General features: G+C 45.7%; 1 protein-coding gene and 1 long non-coding RNA gene across 4 annotated transcripts in view; one reads left to right on the top strand and one right to left on the bottom strand.

Annotated features, from left to right (window-relative positions):
- LOC125759344 (uncharacterized) overlaps positions 1-21114 on the top strand; it is a 24266-nt gene extending 3152 nt beyond the window's left edge. The window contains exon 2 of the long non-coding RNA XR_007416925.1: positions 20913-21114. This is a non-coding gene — a long non-coding RNA (uncharacterized LOC125759344). The remainder of the gene's footprint in view (positions 1-20912) is intronic.
- The window catches only part of LOC119399800 (uncharacterized), a 43898-nt gene that overhangs the window by 3821 nt on the left and 13786 nt on the right, over positions 1-26291 (bottom strand). The window contains exon 4 of one of the 3 annotated variants that reach the window (XR_007416923.1): positions 20163-21766. Coding sequence is in view for 1 of the 3 variants with exons in the window: in XM_037666645.2 (XP_037522573.1) it covers positions 21282-21766 (485 nt within the window). In the remaining 2 variants the exon portion in view is untranslated. Of the gene's footprint in view, positions 1-20015; positions 21767-26291 lie in introns of those variants that run through there. The other 2 variants (XR_007416924.1, XM_037666645.2) reach the window with 2 other exon arrangements.

Below are 26291 nucleotides of genomic sequence, written 5' to 3'. Positions count from 1 at the left end.
AAACACCCCCTATACTTTCTTGGCATTATTGTCTGTTAGTCCTCATTAATATTGTGTCCTAACAAAGAAAAACGAGCCTTTAAAAGTTATTCTTCTTTCCTTCATTCATAGCGAGTGTCTCGTTCTGGCAGACTTGGTGTAGTATGCGAGGGATTATTGGTCAGCTGCCGGCTCGTGAAAAGACCACGTGCTACGTGACGCCAACTGGCAGAAAAAAAAAGTGTTCCACACTCGCCGTCGTGGATGCGACCGGCGCTGACTAACTCCTAGGTTTATATGCACATATATACCCCATAAAGTGGGCGATAGGATGACCGCCGCCGTAGCTCAGTGATAGACCATCGGACGCGTTATTCGAAGGTCGCAGGTTCGGTCCCTGCCGGCAGCAGGTTACTTTTCGTCCACTTTACCTAATTGCTACAAAGAACACTCCCTATACTTTCCTTGGCATTATTGTCTGTTAGTTGTCATTATATTGTGTCTAACAAAGAAAAACAAGCCCTTAAATTTATCTTCTTTCCTCACCTCTCGAGTGTTAGAAGGAAAAAAGCGTTTGCATGGTTGGTACTTCTAGACGCTCAGATCGCGAGCTAGTATAAGTATAATTGTGTAATAATAATAAGTGTAATAATATTTGTGGTATAATAATATTCAAAGATTGTTCACGTGTACCTTTATAGGGTAATACACGTGTCAAGGACTCACAATGTGTTTTTTTTAGTGTGGCTGTGAAATAATACCTCACAGGAGGGTCTGAAGGATTGCGACATTAGACGAAACCCTTCAGCCCCGTCGCAGAGATCGTGCGTCTCTTCAACTCGTATAAACTGCCAGTTTCACAATGACCTTTACAACGTGACGTGGCGCTTTAAAGGCACTAAGGTCTTTAACGAAGCCCCCCGGCTGTGAAAGTTCTTGAGCAATGTTTTTTTTTTCCATCGTTCTGCGCAAGGTTTTAAATGACTGCGCTCAGCATGGTGCTTCTTTCAAAAGTACCCTCGCTTTCACTTTGCCACCGTTTCTCTCTCTCTCGCTCTCTCTCTCTTTATCTCGCTCGCTCGCTCGCTCGCTCGCTCTCCTGCTGGATGGCGTCGTTGTCCTATAGCGGCGTTCACTTATCGGCGACTGTTTCTTTGATAATATAACTGAAACATTAAAATTCCCAAAGCACAATGGGCCTCAGTTTTCGAATTTTAAGAGAAGTGTAAGTATCTTGCTTTCGAAGCGATTGTTAATTGTCCAGGAATAACGGAAACAAGGAGTACTCCAGCAGGCCAAGCGCTTACGCCTAAATTAATATCGGGTCTATTAGCCAGGGCGTCTCTAAGTGCATTGTGATTTATATTTTTGCTTGATACGGCTTATATGATACGTCAAGCTACAAAAAATTTTTTGCAGAGTGATTTAAGAAAACTGTCACCGAAAATAACCTGAAAATATCTCCAAGTGTCTCGCAAATTCATATCTGCTGAGTTAAGAGGGACGTATTTCTCAGCAATTCGAAACTTCCTGCCTCATATTGGCCTTCTGATTCTAGAATTGAATTCTTTCTTGCATGGGACGCTCTAATTATGTCATCTCTTTCCTACACTTGTAATAGAAGGCAATCAACGAACCAGTCCTTTTTATCTTACTGGTGGTAGTCAAGCAAGAGAATAAGGCTACTCAAAGATCCGCAAGATTAGATTAGGAGTAAATATTCTGTGAGTGCAGGCTTGTGACGAGGGCCCAATAGTCATTTGGGCCCTCGTCACAAGCCTGCACTCACAGGAATGTATGTAGCGCTGTGCGTTAACTTCTTTTACAAAATGAAACAACTGCCCTGTTAATTTGTAGTTTTATTTGCTTGGTTCACTTCTTTATTTCGATAAAAAACATTGGAAGCGTGAAATTGAATAGTCGATTTCTCTTTTATGACCCAATTTAACGCGATAGTGTTAAAGAGCTCGTTTTGCAGACATTACGGTGTCGGCGTCGGCGTCGTTGGTGGTGAGAGAAAAATAATCATCTTGTCCGTGACCGAAAAATCTAGAAAGATGCAAATAAAATAAGTAATAAAAATCTTCGGGTTCGAGTTAGAAGCAGGTGTTCTAACAGAGAGCCACGCCATGGCTTGAAACAGCTTCGAAAAAACACTATATTGAATGTCATGTCGCGGAAAGAGTCTCCTCAACGCATGTAATATTGCGTGGCAGAAGCGAAGAATCGCACCAGACGTCAAAGCATGTGAATTGCGCATGGAATGGGTGTTTTAAAGGCCCACCTAGTACAAAGCGCTCAGACATGCTTAGTCTCTCCATCATCATCAGCAAAATCATCAACAAAGTGAACAGCTGCGTAGGATCACGTGTTGCCTTACGGACACGTAATGGTCCTTCGCTGATTCGCAAAACGAATAATTTTGGTGTGTGGGCACTTACCAACTTTGCTTGCAGTGGCATTCTAGGATACTTTGAAACGGCCAGTGTTACGCCCACAGTCTTTCGTTTGCTTACGGGACGGTGAGGGCATGCACCGAGAACCGAGAACGAATTTTAAATGCGAAGCATTTCTTAGCGAACCTTTGGCACTTTGAGCGTTTCTATCTACGTATCTATCTATCTATCTATCTATCTATCTATCTATCTATCTATCTATCTATCTATCTATCTATCTATCTATCTATCTATCTATCTATCTATCTATCTATCTATCTATCTATCTATCTATCTATCTATCTATCTATCTATCTATCTATCTAGCCGCCTACGTCTGAGTGCTCTCATATCGCCTCCTTAACTTGGTGTAGACCGAAATTGCCACTGGAGGGTAAGAATATTTGATGAATATGACGGTCGGGTCATGACATGAATAACGCGAAAATCCTGTTGCGTACGTCGCCAAACCCTTTCCTCAAGACACGTGTGGCACATACCCTTTACCACGAGCCGCGGTGTACGGGTATGTGCCACAGGTGATGACAGTTTATATCTACCCATGAACGTCGAGAACAGACATTGGTAACTTAAATGGAAGAGCCTTAAGAAAAACCGACATCGGCAGCGTTGACCCGACGAATGGAAAGAATGAAAATTAGGATCCCAGCAGGAATCGAACCCAAGCATTCTGCGTGGCAATCAGTTATTCTACCACAGACTCACGCCAGGTATATAAATTGGTTTGGAAAAACAGCCTATGCAGGCGTAATGGCGGTGCAACGGCAATTGTGGTTATGGTGCTGGCTATCTAATTTTGCAAGAAAGCAATAAACACTACATGATGTTCCTACGGTACAGGCGTCATATCAGATTAACGTCTGTGGTTCCGGTGTTCTCTCTCGCTTTTATAGCAGTGTAATAAACATTACATTTGTATTCCTATGATTCAGCAAGCTATATTGAAGCATTGCCCGACGCCGCAGGAATACAATAAGAAAGCTACACATGATATTCACATCATCGCACCGTAAAGTGCACTTAGTCCGCCAGAACGGCGCGCTGCAGTGTCCTCTTCATTTCTTACGAGGCTGGGCGACGGCATCATGCTGACCGAGGATGATGCCAGATTGACTGACAGCCGCTTTGTAGACTAGGCTACGTAGGCCACATACGCCCAAGTAGTCGACGAATACGACAAACACCACCCACTGATGTTGGTCTGCGTTGCACTATCCAGGCCTACCAGCCTCGACGGCCTATACCTCACCAACGCGAAGGGTGGCTTCAGGTTCCGACATGGCGCCGGCTCTATCGACTCACAGTTTGTCGACGAAATGACCGAGGCATCCACGAATTCCAACAGCTCTACTATACCCATACTTCAGTACACATGGACCCCTCATCACCGCGATCACGACCAGATCCGATAACAAGTCATGACGAGCTGTTGGTGCTCACTGACCACGGTGATGATGACCTTGTTCAAGAACTCTCAGGAAGCTCTTCCACACATGTACACGGGTTCGTTAAACGTGCGTACGTTCCCCATCATAAGGACAAACACTACATGTCAGCTTACTGCTTCTGGTGTTGGTAATACCCACGTGCCGTTAGCAGCGTTACCCAACTGTAAACAACTGGTTATATAACACATATGCGGCTCTTCAATATATATATTATATATATATATATATATATATATATATATATATATATATATATATATATATATATTATATATATATATATGCGCATAAAATTTATGCAAATCTTTAGCGTCACTTTGTAACGTTTCGCTCAGTAAAAAATTACGCCACAGTCCCCTTCCCGCCGCATGCTTCGCATAACATCGACTCTCACGGTACGTGGGATCTGCCGAATTTTTTTATTATTATTAGTTTCTTGCAAAGCCTTTTCAGAAAGGGCATAATAAATTATTTTGATTCAGCGACTTGCCGGTCACCCATTCACCCATAGTCTAGTCACGCATCGATGGTACTTGACTCGGCTGTGAACCTCTATTGTTGGTGACTGCATAAGTAACTTCGCATGCGTACGAAGTAATTCGCAGTAACTTCGTATGCAACATACTTAAGCCGCATGTGATCACGTGCCACCCCACCTTGACTAAAGTAGTCCGTAAATTTTGGGCACTGGTAGACGCGCTTCTTTTTACCTTGAACATTACTAAGCACATTTTTTTTTTATTTTACTTAGTAGCACATGCGCATTTTATGGTGATACGACGAAAGGATACTTTCAGTGAAAAGCTTAGTAACCGAATTTCGATTTCATCACTGCAATATGACACCCACGCACCAGCAGACACTTAATTAACTTGGCTACTCCCCCTTGCTCATATATAAGAAGAAAAGAGGGAGAGAGAAGGGAGTGAAACAATTAGTTTTAGGTTTTTTGCATCCCTTTTAAAGCAAGAAAAACTAGAAATAAATTCAGTGAAGTAGTACAAAGGCGCTGCAGTATAGAGTCTTGTTATACGAAGGTCCTTTGTACTCTGCGCTTTTCATTAGCGACGACATTCACGACACAAAATTGATCCATTGCAAAAAGCACACTCGCGGTATAATTAAAATTCGCCGAATTACTGCGTTGTCGCGGAGACTTCAGATTGCGTGATCTTTCTCTTTGTCACCGCAGACCAGCCCACGCATTGTTGAAAGAAGGAAATTGTCAGAGAACGGTAAAGAGATTAAAAATTTAATGATTACACAACTAATATTCAGCCCTCAAATTTACACGGCTTTGTACCCTTTGGCGTCTCTAGACTGGTAGTAATACAACATTATCTTCATAGTTTCTATCCTTTCAAATGGCAGGCAGTATGCCATGCTCGCGATCCGACTAAAATTAGGCAGCGGTGAAGGAGGATATTAGCTCGAGCCTCTGGAATAGTATCGATTTCTCAACTTCGCGAGAAGCTATAAGCTTCAAAGTTGCGTGCCTATTGCGCCTACAGGTTCGTTTTTTTTTTTTTTTTATGCCCTGACACAAAGTTTCAATGTCGGCAAAGGACCTTAGCCTATTCTTTGATATTTTCTTCGTATGGCTTTTTTTTTTTTTCCTGCATTTTGGCTTTCTCTCGCATTTTATACGACGAGCTTTTTTTTTTTTTTCTGGTTGTTTCGCTTTCGTCGGGGTTCTGGCCATTAAATACGTGACTTGTGGAAGTGATTCGGCGCGTCATTGCGCATCGCTGATTCTGAAGAGAGAGCCCGCTTGTAGAACATGAGCGCTTGCGACACAGAAGCACTGACCTCCGACCATCTAGAGCTGCAGGCATCATTCACATATATTAAGGACGACGCACCACCTTGCATTGACGTGACATGGCTACAGATTTTCGACAAAAACTTATTCGTCGGAATTATAGTCTCTATAGAAGCTGCAAACATGGGGAATAGAGGGGAATAATTTATTGTATTATTCTTCCTACTGCCTCAAAACAGCTTTCTAACTTGATCATTTTTAACAAATAATGTGCTTTATGGGCGAAATTTTGTATTTCTCGCCGTGCGGCATTTCTAAGTACTCCTATCCATGCCCTCGCTGGAATCCGCCGTGGTGGTCTAGTGGTTATAATTCTGTTTTGACGCCTGACTGTTTTGACGGTCGCGGGATTGAATCCCGACGCGGGGGCCGCATTTCGTTGGAGGCGAAATGCTAGGGGCCCGTGTGCTTAAATTTAGGTGCCTGTTAAATAATCCTAGGTGGTCGATATTTCCGGAATCCTCCGCCACGGCGTCTCTCTATACTGATGTCGTGAGCCGTAAGCACGCCCCCCCCCCCCCCTCCCCAAAAAAAAGAAAGCAATGCCCTAGCTTAGTGGCGAACTTAAGTGCCTTGCGCGCGCATCAGAAATGCCACGGTCCTGATATAGTTTGCACTTCAATGACATAAACAAATGCGATAACACAGATTTACTTTTTTAACACAGATTTACATTCACAATGTTATGTGAATGTTAACTAAGAGAGAATGTTATCTTTCTTTCTTTTCTTTCTTTATTAGTTTATTTAGAACAACACTGAATTGTCCAAGGGGACACGGCTAAAGGCAAACTTGCCTGACTGGGCCGTGCCACCATACAGCAGCAGCAGCAGCAGCAGAAAGACGACATTTTTGAACATAAAAGCATACATGAAATCAGTCATTACACTTGTTTACACAGATGAAATGCACATTCATCAAAATCAAAGACAATAATCGAAAAGAAAGAAAAACATCAATGTTTCAGTTTGACAGGTACTTAGCACTAAAGGTAGAAACCCAAATATAAGAGATGATGCACGTGTAACACTCGAGCAAAAAAATGATCGGCAACCAAGAACCCCTGATGGGGCTCGTGAGCCACAAGCGGGAAAAAAAACAAAAAAAAACGATACATTGATGCAGAATCATAGAGTTCACAGAATAACTTTGGTTTTAGTCCTCTGAGAATTTTCTCTTATAGTTTTTTTTTTAATGCTTGCTTCGTAATTCCAGAATTTAGGAGATCTGTGGTTAAGGCATAGTCGTTGAGGAGGTTAGGAATTTGCACCGCAAGCTTTTGTTCACCGTAATTTGTTGTTCTACTAGGTATAAAACTATTCCTGAAGTAAGCCTGTCGTTTTTTACACAGTATTTACTCTGGAAGGTATGTCTGTCGCTCTGAAATTGCCGCATAATCTCAAGAAATAGCTTATATGTATGGAGTTTGGACACTGTAAATATTTATATTTGCAATAGTACGTTTTGGTGCTGACCATATGTCCTAAGTTTTCTATTGCACGCAGTGCGCGGTTTTGAAGTGTTTGAAGTGATCCTAAATTATACTGAGTAGTGGTCGACCAAACTAGAAGACAGTACGTTAAAGGGGAATGTACTAGTGCGTTATAAATATGGTGTTTCACGTTTGTTGGTAGATATCGCAACTGTTTAGGCACCTACAGCACGGGCAATACTAATTTTGAGAGAATCAATATGTGGTGACCAGGACATATCTCATGGAATATAACTCCCAGGAATTTGGCTGTGCTTGACTGTTCGATATTTATTTTTTTAAATTGTAACTGAGGTTGAGAGGGCGTGTTCGTTCCTTTTGATTTAAAGAGCAAGTATTTTATTTTGCTTACATTTAATTGAAGTTTATTTGCATTAAGCCACAAATTTAATCTTTGTAGCCATGTGTTGGCTTGTTAAAAAATAATATGCAATTCCTTCCTGAGAAGAACACGTTGGTATCATCGGCATGTAGTATAATGTTACAGTAGCCCTGTACCTGAACAATATCATTAATATACACAAAAACAGAACAGTCCTAAAACTGAGCTTTGGTGTACGCCGTATTAATAGACTGAATTTCAGAAGTAACACCATTTATCATAGTGTACTGTGTTTTGACGTTAGATAGGAAGGAAAACGGGAGAGAGGAAAGAGAGGGATGTTAACCAGTTTGGCATAACCGATATGCTAACTTCTATTAAAGATAATGCGTCGCCACGAATACCATAGTGAGGTAGTTTTTTGAAAGGAACGTTATGTTGCACGCAATCGAAGGCTTTTCTAAAATCAAGAAATATACAAGGGTTAACATTCGGTTTTCAATGTTGTCAAGAATTTGTTCTTTATTTCAAGTAAAGCTGTTTCTGAAGATTTATTTTTACGGAAACCATATTGCTCTTGTGCAATTATTTTGTTTGTGTTTAAAAAGCCACCCATGATGAATTAACTTTATTGATTGCCCTGCGAATTGGTGGGATGGGCCTGGATCCGCCTAGGTCGGCCAAGGGTTGCTGGCCCTTGGCGGCTTCCTCGGCTCGCTGGGACGGCCCCAGAGTTGTTGCTCCAGGTCCGAGCTGAGCAACGCAGACTCCCAGCGCGCGCGGAGGCTGTCGCTGTTTAAGGCTGCATCCACAGCTATTGTTTATTATGTCTGGACATCCCCATAGTATGTGCTCTAAGGTGGCTCTAGAGTCGCAATGCCTACACTTGTCTGTCGTGTATAAGTCTGGGTGTATTACATGCATGATAGCTGGACTCGGGTAGGATCGGGTTTGTAACTGCCGCCATTCGACAGACTGTTTCTTGCTTAATTTCGGGTGAGGCGGTGGGAATGTACGCCTCTGCAATCTATGGTGTACTGTAATTTCGTGAAATGTGGTCATTCTATCTTCCCACTCCCACTCATCGGTATTCCCTGAGACGGCACTAATCGATGCTCGGTCTGTAAGCCCTCGAGCCATGCGGTGCGCCGCCTCATTACTACCTTCTGATAGTGTGTGAGCGGGTGTCCATATCAGATGGACACTTTTTTCTTGATTATTACCGAGTTGTAGAATTTGAAGTGCCTCTGGGGAGATTCGGCCGTTTGCAAAGTTTCGTATCGCCGTCTGCGAATCACTGACGATCACGTCCGCTTGTGTTTGTGCTATGGCTAATGCGATAGCTATTTCCTCTGCGGTTTCTACGTGTGGCGTACTGACGGTAGCACTCGTCAAACATGCTATGACAAATAGTTTTTTTCTTCCTTTCGGCCGCCTATACGCATACACGTGGTGCACGCTGTTCCATACATTTACCTAGATTGGTGTATTTAAAACAACGGTCACAAATATCAAATATGGTTTTTTTTCCTCTGTTTCTCTTGCTGTGGCAAGGTACTACAATGGTGAGAACAGATGCTACATATCGAGAAGGGTGCACGATTGGCTTTGTGGTTAGAGCATGCTATAAATTTCAATAGGCTATAGAGTGCAATAAAAACAAAGTGAAGTGAGCGTTTTGTTCTCTGCCAAGCCAATCTAGGACACATGCTCTGCTGGTGCTCCGTGTTACGTGGCGGCGAAGTCATCACGCCGTCCAAATGGGAGGCTGCTATTACCAGCTCCGTGCTAGAAGAACAGCTGATGTATGGGCAGTCCAACGGGCCCGCGACGCAGCAGAGAGACTTGGTCTTTCTGTTCCGATGTCGGAGTTGCCCACAACGTGCTAGGCGTGTTCTGATGGACCGTAATAAAGTTTATCCATCCATCAATCCATCCTTTGTTGTTATTGCACTCCTTATCGAAACTGAACTCGTACTGCGAATCACTTTCCTTGCTACAATGTCTGCTACAAAACGCCCTTCATAATCTCTAGTGTATTTGCCGAAAAAATGGGTAGACTATACCACTGCCGAACAAACATTAATTGTATCCAATATTTCCGCTCAAGTGTTTGCACCGTGAGCCCCTTTTACAAGAAATCACCGTATGTTAAAGTATAATTGTTAGCGAAACATACGCCAACAAACGTAGATATCTGCCACTTAAAACACCTTACTGTCGATTCCATGTTCGGGCAACGCCACCTAGACTACTGATTCGGGCCTCAGTCGGGCCTGATCTGTGGTCGGGCCGGGCCGGGCCGGGTAGGCGGGATTTTTTCTCGGGTTCGGGCCGGGCCCGGGTCTCATTTTGAGTCACCGGGCCGGGTTCGGGCGGGTAAATTGGAACGAGTTCCGGGTCCGGGCCGGGCCCGGGCCGAGAATTACGGCCCGTGCAGTGCTCTAGTTTGCATGCTTATTAGCATTTTGAAGCAACTACTTACGGTGTCGCCATAGTCCATTCTGCCAAGAAAGTTCATAACGTCTACTTCAAGACCTCCTTTAGACATCTTGTCTGAAAGCGCATGCCTGCCTCAAGGAATTTTTTTAGTGTTTTCTTTAGAAGCTCAAAAAATGCTAGAATGATGTCGAAAGAGCAATGACTCGGTTTTATCTTTAAAAACAGTGCGGACAAAAACCTCACTAATTATAGTTTCACCACTAAAAAGGAGTATAACCACTGATATACTATCAACAGTTGGGTGAGTATATTCCTTTCAACCCATGGTGCTCACAACGCAATGGCTAACCGCGCCTTTCACGTCGTACGTTCGGACGACACTTTTTGTCTGTTAGTGAAATTCAATGCGCCTGTCTTTTGTTCAGTACTACCGAAACTATTTTAGTTGTCTTGTAGTTAAAATGTTAAATATTACAGTTATTTGCTGGTGGTTGAATTTTCGTCGTTGTAACATGAAAACTATGGAGGACGCACCAGTGCGAATCGTAAACCGGACTTACTCATCCTATTTTGGGCTCCTGTGTGTGCGTGCGAGCGAGCACTTGTTTGTTCGCTACATACCATGTCGGCCAGTCGCTGGCATAAATAATGTACAGCCCTTCTACCATAGGTGCCTCGCCTGTGATTGCTATTATGACTGTCATTTATAAATGCAAGCCAGCATTTTATCCCGTATGTAATTGCAAATCTGACTTCCGAATGACTAGATGCTCTATACTCTAAACGTGGTAACCGATAAATGTGATTTTGTGCACCGATAGTAAGGGTTACCAAGTTTAGAACTTATGCACTCAAAGCAAATGTAACCCTAATTTTATAGGTGGACAAAATCACATTTATCGGTTACCACGTCGTGTATTACGTAATTGTAAATCATATCTACCTTTCTTGCTGTTTGTTGTATGCAGTTTTTCTTTGCTGAATTTTTTACAAGAAATTGGGCTCGAGACAGTGCCATCTAATGTGGGAGCCACTGCAATTTCTCTATGAGGCCTGGAGTGCTTGCGGAACTTGAATTTATGTTGCTGCCGCAGCAATCAGCTTCATATTCTGCGGTCACGTGCTGTTGTACATTGTGCAACAATCGTTTGTGTTTTATTCATTAATCAAGCCGCTTTCACAAGATCACAGCGTAATTTATTGCTGCATATAAGCATGCATGGTTACTTTGTGAAGTACATACATATTAATTCTACGCATGTTCAGATTTATTATTTGTTCAATAGCAAGCCGATGTATAGTCTATGTGAAACTTGGATATATTTGGTATGATGAAGTTGCCATTAATGTTGCTTGTACGGGACACTGTGTTATGAAAATTTATAAATGCCACAGAGAGGACAAGGGTGGATGAACGGGCATGTCGGTAATGTTGCTCGATTCTTTGGTCACCGGCACGACGGCTGACGTAAGAAATGAGAGAAAGGACACGAATTACGAAAGAACTTTGTCGGTGCTCTTTCCTCTCCCTCCATTCCCTAACTTCGTATGTTAGTGGTTAGGCTGCTAAGCAAACATGCGCTCTAAAGACAGTTATAATAGCTAACAAAACTCTGAAGACGTCTAAAAATTCTTAGATTGATCTCGTCAAGACGTTTTTTAGACAAGTTTTAGCGTGGCATTAGCAGGTCTTGCTGATCGTCCGATATACTACAGCTACAGTGTCTTGACCAGGACAACTATATATTAGACTTCTCAAATATCCGTGCAAGACGTCTTTAGACATAAAATAGCTTATTTTGTGTTTCACGGGTACGTGCGGCTTCCGTACCAAAAAATGCTCCATGTATATGGTGTTCCATACGGATTATGGTATTACGGAGCTCGTACATGTTACGTTCCGTATGTGCGGCTTCTGTGCCAAATAAATTTCCATCTATATAGAATTGTGGTCGCACAGCGACCGCATATGGGTTCCATATGACAAATAATAATGGCATTACGGAGTCCGCATGTTACCGGTTCCACATGTGCGGCTTCTGTGCCAAATAAATTTCCATTTCTATAAAATTATGGTCACTCGGAGTCCACATGGTACGAGTTCCAACTTCCACATGTGCGGCTTCCGTACCAAATATTGCTCCATATATGTATAGGGGGTTCCACAAAGACGGATTGTGGTATTACGGAGTCCATATGATACTGGTTGCATATGTGCGGCTTCCGTGCCAAATATGATCACACGTCGGAGTCCGCGCGTGATACGGGTTCCACATTTCAGGCTTCCGTACAAAACATATATATGAAATGAACCTTGCCCGATGCTCTCTCGGCGAGGTGGGAAGCCGCTTTGCGCAGCTCCAAGCTCGCCGACCAGCTCTGGGCAATCCAGTAGGCCCGCGAAGCGGCCGCGAGGCAAGCCATGAAACACAAAAGAAGACGTCTAAAAAACGTCTTGACCGGCTAGCTGAAAGGGCTAATAGAACACAGTTATAATAGCTTGTTTTTTTATTTCTAGAGCCACTACAGCAAAATTACGAAAACGTCTAAAGAACGCCTTAGCTTGATCTTGTCAAGACGTTTGTCAAGGCGCGTATTAGCACGGCTAGCCGACGGCCGGATAGCCATCTAGGGCTACAGGATGTCTTGAGTCACGCACACACCCACACACGAGCTATAACCCGCAGAAGAACAAGATTACCGGAAATAGGGCGAGTCCGTCTGGCTTACGATTCGCACCGGCGCGTCCTCCATAATACATATCTGGAATTGACGTCACCGTGGCCGCCATCTTTGCGAACCAACTAGTTGAGGCAGGGTGAACTCTTGCTCGAACGCGCGGAGCAAGAAACGGTGACATCAGATTAGTTCCGGTGCACCCTCCAATCCTTTGTGTTCCCCGTTGGCGCAACTGGCGAACAGAAGAAAGCGGGGAATGCACAAACGAACGCGCGGGGAGGGACTGGGTGTCCTCCGTTGAAATGATCACTCTAATGAGATAAAAAAGTCACGGTGGCCGCCATGTTTGTGAACCAGCGCAGAGAACCTGTCTGTGACGTCACGTGCAAGTTATGTATAGTTTCGCGTTCAACCAAGACTCAACCACTAGCAAAGAACTGTCATATTTAACGTCTTAATTACAAGACAGCTAAAAAATTTGGCAGATCCCACGTACCGCGTGGGAATCGATGTTATGCGAAGCATGCGCGAGATGGTGACTGTGGCGTAATTTTTCATATTGAGCGAAACGTTACGGAATGACGCTAGAGAAATGTGGAAGTGGTATACGCACACTCATATGTTGAAGAGTCGCATATGTATTATATAAGCAGTTGTTTACAGTTGCGTAACGATGGCAAGAGCAACAAGGGTGTTACCAACACCAGACGCGGTAAGCTGATATGTATAACGCTTATATTCTTCAATACCGGATAGCGCGAATCCGAACATGACAAAGAAGGAACACAGATGCACAGGACAGACGTTACTCGCAACTAAGCTTCATTCAGGAAAGCTTCCCTAGATAAATACACGGCCGAGGGGCACGCGCAGGCGCACTTCTCGTACACGTTACAGTCACAGTTACAGTTATGCTATTATATTTTTCCTTTATGACGGAGAACGCACGCACGTTTCACAAACCCGCGTGTATGTGTATAGAAGGGGTTCTTGACAGTTCTTGAACAAGGTCATCATCACCGTGATCAGTCAGCACCAGCAGCTGGACGCAGGGGCGTAGCCAGGGGGGAGGGGGTTGGGGGGTTCAACCCCCCCCCCCCCGAAATTTTTCAGTTTTGCTTGCGTATATATACACGCACGCATACAAACTCACGCACGAACATACATAAAGTATGGTTGAACCCCCTCCGAAAAAAATTTCTGGCTACGTACGCCCCTGGCTGGACGGGATTTGTTAATCGGATCGTTTGTGTTAGCGGCTATGAGGGGTCTAAATGTAGTGAAGTGCGAAGTATAGTGTAGCTGGTGGAGATCCTGGATGCCTCTTATGATGAAATGATCTATGATGCCTCCTGTCGTGGACGTGGCAGCGAGGTCTTCTGATGCCCTCTCCACATCCAATCCGTGTTTCACGCAGTATAAAGACCAAGCGTTGTTGGGTCTTGATAAATCAATGTTGAAGTCACCGGTAATGATGAGGCCTGGTTCTCTCAACAGATTTATTGTAGGAAGCATTGATCCCGGTTTTTCCGTAATCTACGTGGTCTACGTTGTGGACCACGTGGACGAGTGGATGGTAGTTGAGCGTCTTCCAGGGCTGTTCTGTCTTCAGCTTCCTCACTTTTCTTGCGTGCGCCGCGGTGGTGTAGCGGTTAAGGTGCTCGGCTGCTGACCTGAAGGTCGCGGGTAATTAAATCCCGGCCGCGGCGGTCGCAATTCGATGGAGGCAAAATGCTGATTGCTCGTGTTGTGTGCGATCGCGGAACACGTTTATTACCCGATGGTCAAAATTTGCCGAGCCCTTCGCTACGGCGTCTCTCGTATCATATCGCCGTTTTCGGACGTAAAACCCCAACAGTTAATTATTATTATTATCACTTTCCTTGCGTGTCAATGTGTGTGTTCGCAGTTACTGTGTTAGTTGAGACTGTATCACCTGTGGCACATACCCGCATAATATTAACTCTCGTTTACGGGTATGTGCCACACGTGACTGAGAGAAAGGGTTTCATGACGTACGCGACATGTATTTTGCGTTATTCGTGTCACGACCAGTGAATCGTGTTCGTCGTGCACTGATCCCCTATGCCAATTTTGGTATAACAAGTTATGGAGACGACCAGGAGAGCGCCCAGACGTAGGCGGCTAGATAGATAGATAGATAGATAGATAGATAGATAGATAGATAGATAGATAGATAGATAGATAGATAGATAGATAGATAGATAGATAGATAGATAGATAGATAGATACGTAGATAGATAGATACGTAGATAGAAACGGCCAAAGTGCCTGAGGTTCGCTAAGAAATGCTTTGCATTTAAAAGTTCCAGCAGTAATGACGAAAAGTGAGGCGCACTTAATTTCACTTACCGAAAGAAGTACGTACGTAGCTGTTCCTAGCTACAACGAAGGTGGCGGCAAGCAGATCCGGCCATTGTTGTAACGAAATAACCGTCGGCGAAAACACACAGTCGAGCTTAATTGTTTCACGAAACACCAGTGGCGTAGGCAGAAATTTATTTGGGGGGGGGGGGGGGGGGAGTACGGGCCCGGTGTTCTACCCCCTGGCTACGCCTTTGCGAAACACTGCATAGAAAATATGCGGCAAACGGCATGAGCGCAGTTACTTGATGCCAGATAACAGCCTGCAGTGAACCATACAGAAAAGCTGGAAACGCTACAAATAGCGCAAAACGACGCCTCCGCCATCGCCGGTGCACGATAGTGAAGAACACGTTTCAACAAGAGTGCCGCCGAAGCTGATTGCACGGTGCGCTGCGTGCGTGCCTGCGTTTTGCTCCTGTTGTCTGTCACTGCTTTGATCGCGTTATCTGTTGATAGTAATATATATAACCTACAGGTAGCGTTGCGGTGTGAAACGAATTATTTTGGGGGTTTTGTTTGCGTCATTTGTTTAAAACCGACGGTCACCGCTCTTTTGACATGCCGTTTTGGCATATTGGCCCTTCTCGACAAAACATTCGAAGAATCATTGACGTAGGCGTCGTGCACTCGCACTTTCAGGCAAAAAGTCTAAAAATGTCTCGAAGTGGACGTTATCAACTTGTTTGGCAAAATAGATTCTGACTGTGTAGCTGTTGCAAATGCTAATAAACAGTATGCAAGCACATCTGAGGCGCAAGTGTTGCAGTAAAAAACAAAATGTCTACTTAAGGTCTGTTTCGAGACGGTTTGTGTTTCGTGGGATTTTATGTGCAAATTATAAGAAAAATGGATGCGCCAGAAAAATAGCCAGAAAGTAGCCATGAAGCCAACCTGAAATTTTTGTCGCCAGACAGAGCCATGAAGTAGCCAATTTGGCGCAAAGTAGCCACCAACGGCAACCCTGCTAGCAGTCGTTCTGTCGACCGCTTCACGGGCTCGCAGACCGCAGGTAGAACTCTCGGAAAACACCGCTCGAGTCTCCCTTTACGGCAATGCAAAATACGCCGCTGTAGTCGGTGTTCCGAGAAATTCCAGGAAGTTCACACAACAGCAACAACCTTGCAGGTCAGCTGGTACAATGGCGCGCTTACTCCTGAAAGTTCTGAACGAGCGCGACCATATTCTAGAAGACAACTGAATTTTACTGTTGTGCACGCGTAAGGGCCACGTGGTATCCATACGACAACGATCAAAAGAAGGCACGCGAAAAAAAGCCACAAATTGGAATGTGGCGTAAGAGATACAGCCGCTCCAGCGAGCGATGTGGTTTTTGTCCAGTCTGTCGCCAACGCGAAGTTGTGAGAAGAGCACAGCACGTACAAAGGTATGAGCGCGCACGGCCACGGGCGCCCACGCCTTGTAAGTCAAAGTACGCATTTCCTTACGGAGGCACGCGGGACGATGTTATCGCATGTGTCGTTCGCGCAACGTGGATGGCGGGCTCGTTTCATCTCTGCTTCAGCCGAGTTAGTCCGCAGCGCTCGCGCGATTTGACTCGCACGCACAACTTACGACGCGGGGCCCGTGTTATCATTTTCGACTTATACGGAACATGACGGCGACGGCACCAACCAGCCGAGTGTCCATGTACTTGCTATTGCATAAAGTATCAAGATACAGCATGTGTATAGCTCGGCGGATGTATTGTCGGCGAAGCTTCCTTGAGTATGCACATACGTATGTTACACAGGTTTCTTTGAGTGTTTCACGTCTTCAAGGTTGATTGTTGTGGCATTGCGGGATAAAAAAAAATTGCTGCTATGCCATATCTGCACAACTGGGAAGGGACGAAGAATGTAGGGAAGGGTGTTCCAGCTCCACTAACGTGAAACCTGGGGAGGGACGAAGCATGCAGTGTGCGCCAGTTTCCCACAGAAAAATCGATGGGCGATGAGACAGAACAAGGGCCTGACCGAGGTAATGCGCCGCATTGTTCCGAGATTTCTTTGATGAGGCACTAGTGGTGCCAAGCATGAAACCGGGCATGGAGGGAAGAGTTTCAGCTCCACTAACGTTGTCGACTACCTTCTTCACTTTTAGTGGACCAGTGGCGAGTAAAGCACCATCACTTTGCAGAAGTGGTGTTTCAAATAGATGACTTTACCGTATATCCACGTTTGTGTCTCTGGTTTTAGATAAACTTGAGCGCCTTGGTAAATTTCGTCAGTGATTCTGACACCGCTGCGAAGCCAAACGACGTTTTAGGCAGTAACTACGAACCTTTAACTCATACGCATAGTATGGACCAGTGGCAAACAGCGGGATTTACCCATTTTTGCGGCGCATAGCCGCTTATGAGGAACCGTGACGACATGACACGCAGAGACCCTAAGGTGTTTCGCCCCTAAAGAAAATGCCATGTACCAAACTAGCGGGTCACGAGGCAACCCTTGACATGGCAGCAACGCCATTTTCGGAGCTGCGCCGAAAACAAGCGTGCAGCACTGCGCGGTCGCTCCAACAACTTTTGACGTTTTGAGTTGGTGCACTAGGGGAGCATATGGTGCTGGCGTCGTGCACGGAAACTTTGGGTCACCTCGTCTAAGCGCGGCGCTGTGCATCACTATGCGGAGAGAAGTGCTGTATGGGCCACCGGTGACATAGTGAAGCAAGGTAGAAAGCTGGGCAAGTTGATACTGGTTCATGATGTTGAACAGCACAAAGGACAAGGGATGGTAGAAGTTTACCCTCCTCTCTTTTCTACCGTCCCTTACCCTTCGAGCTGTTCAACATCATGAAGTGAAGCAAGCAAGGCTTGTGCGACTGTGTTCGCTTCACTGAAGGTGTGAGCGGACAGGTACAAGGATGAGTACAGCAACGCCCAATCACGTCATGGGGAAGTGCTCAATTTGTAACACTTTCGTAGTGAGCGCGGGGTCTTTGTGATAGGAAACAATGAGTCCAATGCTAAATGTCACTCAAGAGTATCACAAGAATCGGTTATTGTCTCTGAAATGAAATAATGGCTCCATTGCTAAATTTCAATAGCATACGAACTGTAAGGAAGTCAGTCTTTGGTATGGAAGAAATGTCCAGCTCCCTCAAATGTGGCCGGCGAACTTGCAAATATCCCCAACATGAAACAATGCAGGCACACATTGGTCCAGCACACTGACGCGCAGCATCCTTTGTTAGACAGCAAACCAGTAGTACGTGCTTCACATTTTCCTCGTTCAAATTATATGCAGTTTAGCTATGCTTACGAGGTGTATACAAAATCAGGGGCGTCGAGTTTCTTGCATTCAATACCAAGTTCAGCAAAGGAAGAATGAAGATGCAGAATGAACACTTCCTTTCTGCTTTTAATTTATTGTAAAAAGTGAGCAAAAAAAAAAGTAATCACTCCAACATGATGAACGCAATCAATACACTGGTGTAAATACAAGGGGGAAGAGGTGTCAAAAGAACAGTTTGGAAGTGTGTAAAAAATGGTAGCTAGAGAATAACGTCTTGGGAAGACGAAAAAGAAAAAAAAAAATGCGGACAATTCGTTCCCTGCCAGTTTGCAAAAAGCGTCCATTTCAACAACACTAAGGCCCTAAGGCAAGATCACACGCTCCCACAAATTCATCGCAATAGGGAAACACTGGGTACTAATGTGTGTGTGTGGGGGGGGGGGGGGGATACCACAGAGGTAACAGGAAACCAGTGTGCCAGAACACTCCTCCCGTGCAGGCACAAGAGAGATGTGGCAGTCCAGATTACGAGAGAAAGACACAAGACGTCATGTGACCAGGCTTCCATGCATCACCGCCGCATCTTCGACAGCCGAAGACGTCAACGGCCCAGGGACCTTACAAACGAAGCTTAGCCTGTGGCATTTCACTGAAAGCCGAAGCATTAAGTACGATACCACTGTGCACATTTTTTTCAGGTGGCAGGTTGTTCCAGATGCCTCGAGGCCAGCTATCACAATGCCCAGCCGAGAAACTAGTGCCAAGGTAGCCTGCCATTTCTGAAGGGAAAAACTAACTATAGTTAGTTTTTCCCTGCATTGCAAGTGGTGCATCACTTGTAATGCTTTAACGCCAGCAACGTGAACCTAGTTTAACCGTATGGCAAAGCCAAAATGCAAATGATGACTTCTCAGCACTCTGTCATAAGAGCGCTATGCAACACAAACCCGATGTGCAGCTAATTTACCTAGAAATTTGTATGCACGACTTTAATTGACAATGGGGAGTTAAATAGAAAAGCACTAGGGCTGTTGTTGTGGACCGAAACCTTGAACAGCACCTTAGTTATGTGGTCATCACTCATGGTGCCATCGCATACAACAAAAAGTTTCATTCTTAGGTCATGTCATCTTATGAGTAGCTAGCATGGCTCATCGAGTATTGGCCATCCTCTGCAAGAAAATTAAGGAATGCATCGAAAATATACTGCCATAAGATTCTGGGCTTGCTTCTAAAGCACTGCAACCAAATTTCAACTACTCGCCTTGCCAGTCAAATGCAGAACTCGCGTCACCATGAAAAATATAATAAAAATAAAACAGTGGGCCAGAGGAAGACTTTCTAGGGAAGGAATAGAGGTCCACCTAGTACTGGACGGTGTCTTATGATAACCTGCAGAGATGTGGCATTTGTGTTTGGGTGCACAAAATTGAAGGCAGGAAAATGTGGAGTTTACATTAAAATCTTCCAAGGACAGTCAATAAGCATTTCAAATGCGTTTGGCAGCCCCGATATGCTGCAAAGCTTAACAGTGGTTCAACAAGAGAAGCCCCGCGTGAACAAAACATTTCAAAAAGGGGAAGTACCTTGATGAAATGGCTTCAGGCTGAGGGTTCTCTTTTTCACGCGTGCCAGTTCTCAATATGAAGATCGGCCCACCTTCCCGTAAAGCACTAGGCAGTACAGTGATAATGTAAGCAGTACCACAGATGACAAACCTGAAGAAAAGTACGATGTTAGGGAACGGTGTGTGCCAATTCCAAAATTTTTATTTTCCTTATTTACTCGTATCACAGGAGAGCAAGCATACATGTAGTACGCAGAATTACAGCTTAGGAAAGCTCATTTCTGACAAAGCACTTCTTTTTCTAACCACACAACACTCCAAAGGTATATACTAAGCCTCCCACATCCCATCACTTTCCTACTGCAACGATGCCTTAAATAAAGGAAGCTCCGCAACAGCAGCGCCACATTTTCCTTACAAGCATCGCAAGACATTCTAAACATGGGACAAATCTTGTACACATTTCGTTTGCGTTCAAGTGATTGGCCGGACGGCAGCGGTCTGACAAATGGCTTCTGACAAAGCGCGCGAGCCAAAACAGAACGTTCAAGAACTGAATGAAGACTAAACGTGTACCAAGATTCTTCCCCATGTCCCTAATGTCTACAGATATCCCAGCGTTCACACGCTGCAATGGCGCTCTTAAAAATAAGCTGTTAGCGTTTCCATCTCTCTTTACTGGGCATTGTAAGAAAGTGCGCATGTTCCCGCAGACGTATCCCAAAAGATTGCAGCCGTTGTCACCAGAGGTAGTAATAAGAGAGCCAAGGGTGGTTGCTGGTTTCCCAATTTCATTTTCTTTATATTGACCAACTCTTAGAGATGGTAGTGACATACAACAAGGAAAAAAAAAAAAAAAAAGCCACCTGCACAGTGCTCGACAGTTCTGAACAAGGAAGAGCGCCTGGCCGGAGGACTAAAGGTCCCTAGGGTGTTGACATCCTGGCGAGAAAAAACGGACGCAGCGGCCGCGGCATCCCGATGCCTGTTGTGGCAAACATTTCACACGCCGAGGTCAGGATGACAAGATCTAAAAGCGGTGATGGAAAGAAAAAAAAAAGGGAAGGGTGGGGAGCAAGAGTACATGAAGGGCGAAGGAAAGAAGGTTAAATGAAAAGTGAGCTTCTTTCCTAAATGAAGGAGGGAGGGAGAAAAAGAAAAGATTGAAGTAGTGACGAGAAAATTGGATGGGAAACAACGGAAGAAGAAGCCAGTAGAAAAGAACCGTAACACAATCACATTACAGATAAGTTTAACGGAAAGATACTACAAAGGTGAAGAAAGGTCAGAATAGAAGAGGTAGAACAAAATGAAGAAAAAAAGTCAGTGATATGGGGACAAGGGAACGTGGGAGGTGAGAAATAAACAAGTCCTCTCTCTCTCTTCATCAAAAGGTGGTGTCAGGCGGTGAGGAGGGGTGGGTGGGACGGGGGGGCACGATGGCAAAGTCTCACGCCCGCGCCTTTTTCTTGTCGCTCTCGGCAGACTCCTCGTCTTCGAGGTCCCGCTTGGCTCCTTTCCCCGCTGTCACATCTGGCACGACCGCGTCGTCCGCGGCAATGATGGCCGACGAGGAACTGTCGTCTTCGGCTGACTCGCCAGCTCCCACCGTCGGCACCGCTCCATTGTTTTCCGCCGGTCCGTCCTGGCTGGAGCTCTCGTCGTTCGTCACCTGGGCAAGGTCTGCGCTGGACCGCGAGTCCGAGGGCGACGACAGGGGCGCGTCCTCGGCCGCGCCATTGGAGGCAACGTTGTGGTGGTCGTCCGCCGTGTCGCTTGATGTGGTGGTGGCGGAGGGTCCGTTGCCATTGGCGGATGGCACGGAGTCCTTGTACTTGGAAAGGTCGTCTAGGAGTGACGGCTTCAACTCCCGTGCCACGTAGTGTGCCCAGAGAACCAGCTCTACCTTGTGCGGTGTCCACGTGCTGTTGGGGTCTGTGGTAGAAGAGAACAAGGCAATAGAAGATATTGAGTCAGGCGCAAACTCTGACAACAAGAACCGCTTTTCTTAAGATCATAGAAGGGCACGCGAACAAATTTACAGCGCAAAACAATCAAGGATAATTCATACAAGAAAGTGACGCATAACCTGTATCAGCGACCGCGAGCATTAAACGGGTACTGACAATATTTGGTGGCCCAGATAGCCTGCGGGATCGATTCTGGTGAACGTGCGTATATTATCTGCAAAATACCAACAGCGAATATAGCTTGGAAGTTATACGAATTTTGAAGTTTGTGTGAGCGATCGACATCCTCGTGCTACTGACACCCTTAATCCCCTTGGGGACCCCCTACTTCTCTCACGTGACAACGCTGCAACAAGTTATGATGATGTCATAGCCGCCATGTCTTTTTGCCCACGTTCGCTCCAGCAGCCTACTTCTCGGCGGCTGCTCGCGAACCACGCGGAAGTGTGTCACAGTTCTGTGTGCTGACGTGATCGAGCGCTGCACCCACTAGGTGGTGACTAGTTGCACCCGGAGGCTTGTTGTTTTTGAAACCAAAACTGACACCGATCGGTAATGAGGAGCCTGTAATTTTTTAAACGTCGTGCGCTGCAGCAAACAATGTGCCGTGTTATGAATAACAAGCCCCCAGCAACACATCGGAGCAAAAAAAAAAAACGTGAGGCCAAAATTTTTGTCAGTACCCCTTTAAAAGAAGTATTCACACAAGGGATAAATCCTGCTCCCCAGCACAAGTACAGTGGAACCAAGATTATATGACTTTGAGGGCACCACGCAATAGCACAAGTACAGTGGAACCAAGATTATATGACTTTGAGGGCACCACGCAATACTGTCGTATAACCGAAAAACAGTGCATGTAGGCAATGACACTCAGTCTTGCCCAAAAAACGCGTACAGCCAAATCTTGCTACAACGAAATTGACGGGACGCGTGAAAAAGTTCGTTGTCGCAGAATTTCGTTGCAGCGAAATTTCATCTACTATAGACCACAAAAGTTAGGAAGATCTCATGATTATGACTTGTCCTTTGCTCCCAGCCAGCGCATGCAATGTCTTTTGCATTGAATTCTCGCTAACTCCGACGTACTTGGCCGCACGCTGTGGAATGTATTTTCTCGCGTATAACACGCACAAAATATACAGAAAATTTAGCGCTAAACTCGGGGTGCGGGCTATACGCGAATCACGGTGCGCAAGTTGGCTTCACGGCAATGCCAGGAAGGCGGCTTTGCGTCAATACGCGTTATACATGTGGGTTACACACAAGCAAATACAATATGCAGGCTACCCTCAAAGCGTACCGTGCACGCGCCCCGAAGGAGCATGCCAAAGTTCACTAGAGGCTAACTGAAAATGAAGTGCCGAAGCTCTACACTGCCAGTCATAAGCGAGCGAAAGGAAAGCCAAAACGCTTCATGCCGTTTTATGACTTCATTGCCTTTAATATTGCTTCCGATGTGTTAGCTGCGTACTTGAGCGCATTCGCTATCGATGATCGCGACAATAACGGCCGCGGTTTTCTGCGCAGTGGTTGCGGAAAATGGTAGTCCCGTTTTCAATCTGTGCGCGCTGGCCGTGCATGTTCCTTCAGAACTGCGTTGTTGCTATCTGTGATCGCGTCTACCACGGTTTTGACCACAGCACTGCTTTGAGTAGCTGTGCGTAGTACATTGGAAGCGTGCATACTTTCGTGGTCGCCCATGACCGTGTTGACATGACCGCATTTGTGTTCGCAGCGGTTGCAGCAGAACGTAGTTATGCTTGGACTAGGTGTGCGCTGGCCGCGCTTGTGCCTTCAAAACGCCGTGGATGTCATTCACGATTGCAGGGCTTGTGTCGACGAGCAGTAGTTCTGTTTTGAGTGCTACGTCAATACAAGGCAGGAGTTTTTGAAGAAAGATTCTTCCGCGGCCCGCACATGCATCAAACCTGCCGGCAGCATCATGGCGGATGGACGATCTGTCGCTGAGCATCTCAATGGCGAACAATTTACCGGGAAGTGCGTGTGGTGGCAGAAAGCATGTCTCCGATGAAGACACTGGTCTTGCGATGCGGCCACACGGCTCTGGCAACGAGAAATGGTGAAGTTTCCAGCAGAATTTCACGGCAATCCTAGGCAAGCTCCTTTTCCTTATGTGGCGGCACTTGCGAAAACTTTGTTCACGTGGAAATACCCAGAAAAAGTATTCGCTGTGACGAGACATTTTTCGCATTGTTTTCTATGGGCGGCTGACGGGGAATCGAAAATTACTCATCGTGGCAGAAATTTCGTTCTTGCGGTATTCGACTGTACAGACCGCCTAAATAAGCCCGCAGCATGACCCTGCACTTCTCCATGGAAAGTAGATTACTGTATTTTTAAAACTTACAGCTAAGCATTTAATTGGAGGTGTGAACGAATCTTTATTCTCAGCATAAAAAAAAAGGATTGAATCTAATGTGCATCTTCTGTGCGATAAAACGAGTCCAACTGCCTGCAGGTAAAAACGAAATCGAAGCTACGTTGACCTTCCATCAGAACAGTCAGATACAGCGTCATCACCATCACATAATGGTGACAGAGCACATTTTGTTGCGAGTTTGCGTAGGATGAATTCGTGTGTGACTGAGCTGTGCCCATCGTATTTTTCCCTTGTGAAGTGCAATTGGTGGTGTGCCGCTGTTATTATGAATGTTCACGTCAAGAGAAATTTATTGCGCATGCTGAAGATAGCTGCGTGTGACTGCGAGTGCCATAAACAAAGGGAGGAGATCAGCTGCATGTGGACCAGGAAAAGTTTCTAACGGGCCGAAAACGTGAAAATATCCGGATCTCATGATACCAGCTTGTCGACTAGCTGAAGCTGCTCCTGTGTCGATCAAGTTTACTTAGGTAACAGGCCCCAGAATATGCCTGCGATCGAGGTGTATCCAGAAGCGATCTTAAATCCAGGAAAACTGGATCACAGAAGAAAATAATCTGACAGCAGAAAGAATTTTCCATTCTAAGAAAGCATACTGTACCCGTCTCACTCAATGTAGCCATCAATGAAGCAGTGCTGGTAATGTCTGCTGGGTGGAAAGTTTTGTCAATATTGCTTTTAACACGCTTGCATGCTTGCAGTGGCAGAATACACAGAAGGTTGGCACACGGTCATATGCACATGCCTGACTGACAGTCGTGTGCACGAAATGAAGGCTCTGTTTTACTACGACATGGACAACACACGCACGTGCTGCGGTTACGTTTTGTTACGTCGAGTCTGCGATGCTGCGTCAGGCCTCTGGGGGCTCCCCCACAGTCAAGCCAGTTCCAACACAGCGAGACTGGCGGGGCACCGTGCGCCTGACGTGAAATGCCGACAGAGTTATTCGAAGGCGGTTGACGTTCAAGTACAGTATAGACCGCTTATAACGTAAGTTGCCAGAGTCGCGAATATCCGCACTATAAGCGGTACCGCACTATAACCAAAACAACCTTCTTCAAAGGCTGCACTTGCGCAAAACGTGTTGAGCATGTAGCCTCGCGTGTCCGATAATCGACATATGCGATTTGGGGCGCTTACAACCACTTAAATCTCCGAATGTTCAAAAATTAACTGCCAAAGACCCGCATTGCCAACGAAATGAACACGGGGTTTGAAAAAAGCAAACAAAACAAAGTGCCATCGCGGAAATTCGCCAACTACGTTTCAGGCCATCTCGAGGTACGCGCATTACACAGAAACCATGTCGAATCGCGACCGAAATTGCACGTGCTGAGCAGTACCGATCGTTCGATTTCACGGGCGCGCACGCGATGTCCAAGACATTGCAATCGAATCCGGAACCACCACTCGAGAGTTGCATGTGCCAACCATGCCTCGTTTTCATTAACGATATGATTCTCTTCCCTTCAAGTGCAGCCATCGCAAAAAGTTTCGTTGATTCCGCACCAAACCGCAACTTTTATCGCCCGCGACCGCTACCGAAAAGCAACCAACGCTGATTAGGCCTAGCGTGCGGTTCAACATGTTGTCGTGGGAAGTTTGTCCAAGACAACATGAAGATCGGACGTCGAAAAGATCACACTCAAGCACTAATCCAAGAACAGCACGCGCGTGATACAAAGTTTGTGTTCGCTGGCCGGGAGATCAACGGCGACAAAAGCCCGCCCAGCTCGTTTAAGTCCGCGCACTGGCCGAAAAGGCGAAAGCTCGCGTCATGAAGCCGCAAAACTTTTCAATTTGCGGACGAGGTAGCAAACGCGATATCTGTAGCAAGTGTGATAACGACGACGCTTTTCCCCGACAGGAAACTTACTTTAAAGCGCACTTGATGAGGACGCGATCGTACGTTCCACGCGTAACGCGCTGCCGGCAAGCGGCCGCGGAGCCTTGGCGCCTTGCCACCGCCGGTGCAAAGGCTACTCCGTCGCCTAGGCAACCACCATCCTTCCCCACTCGTCGAGCCCGCACAGCGCTGCCACGGTCCTTTTCCTCCCTCTGCCCCTCGTTCGTTCACTGTGCG

This window comes from Rhipicephalus sanguineus, chromosome 7, assembly GCF_013339695.2.
Source record: "Rhipicephalus sanguineus isolate Rsan-2018 chromosome 7, BIME_Rsan_1.4, whole genome shotgun sequence".
NCBI lineage: Eukaryota > Metazoa > Arthropoda > Arachnida > Ixodida > Ixodidae > Rhipicephalus > Rhipicephalus sanguineus.
This window is presented reverse-complemented; position numbering and strand designations above follow the sequence as displayed.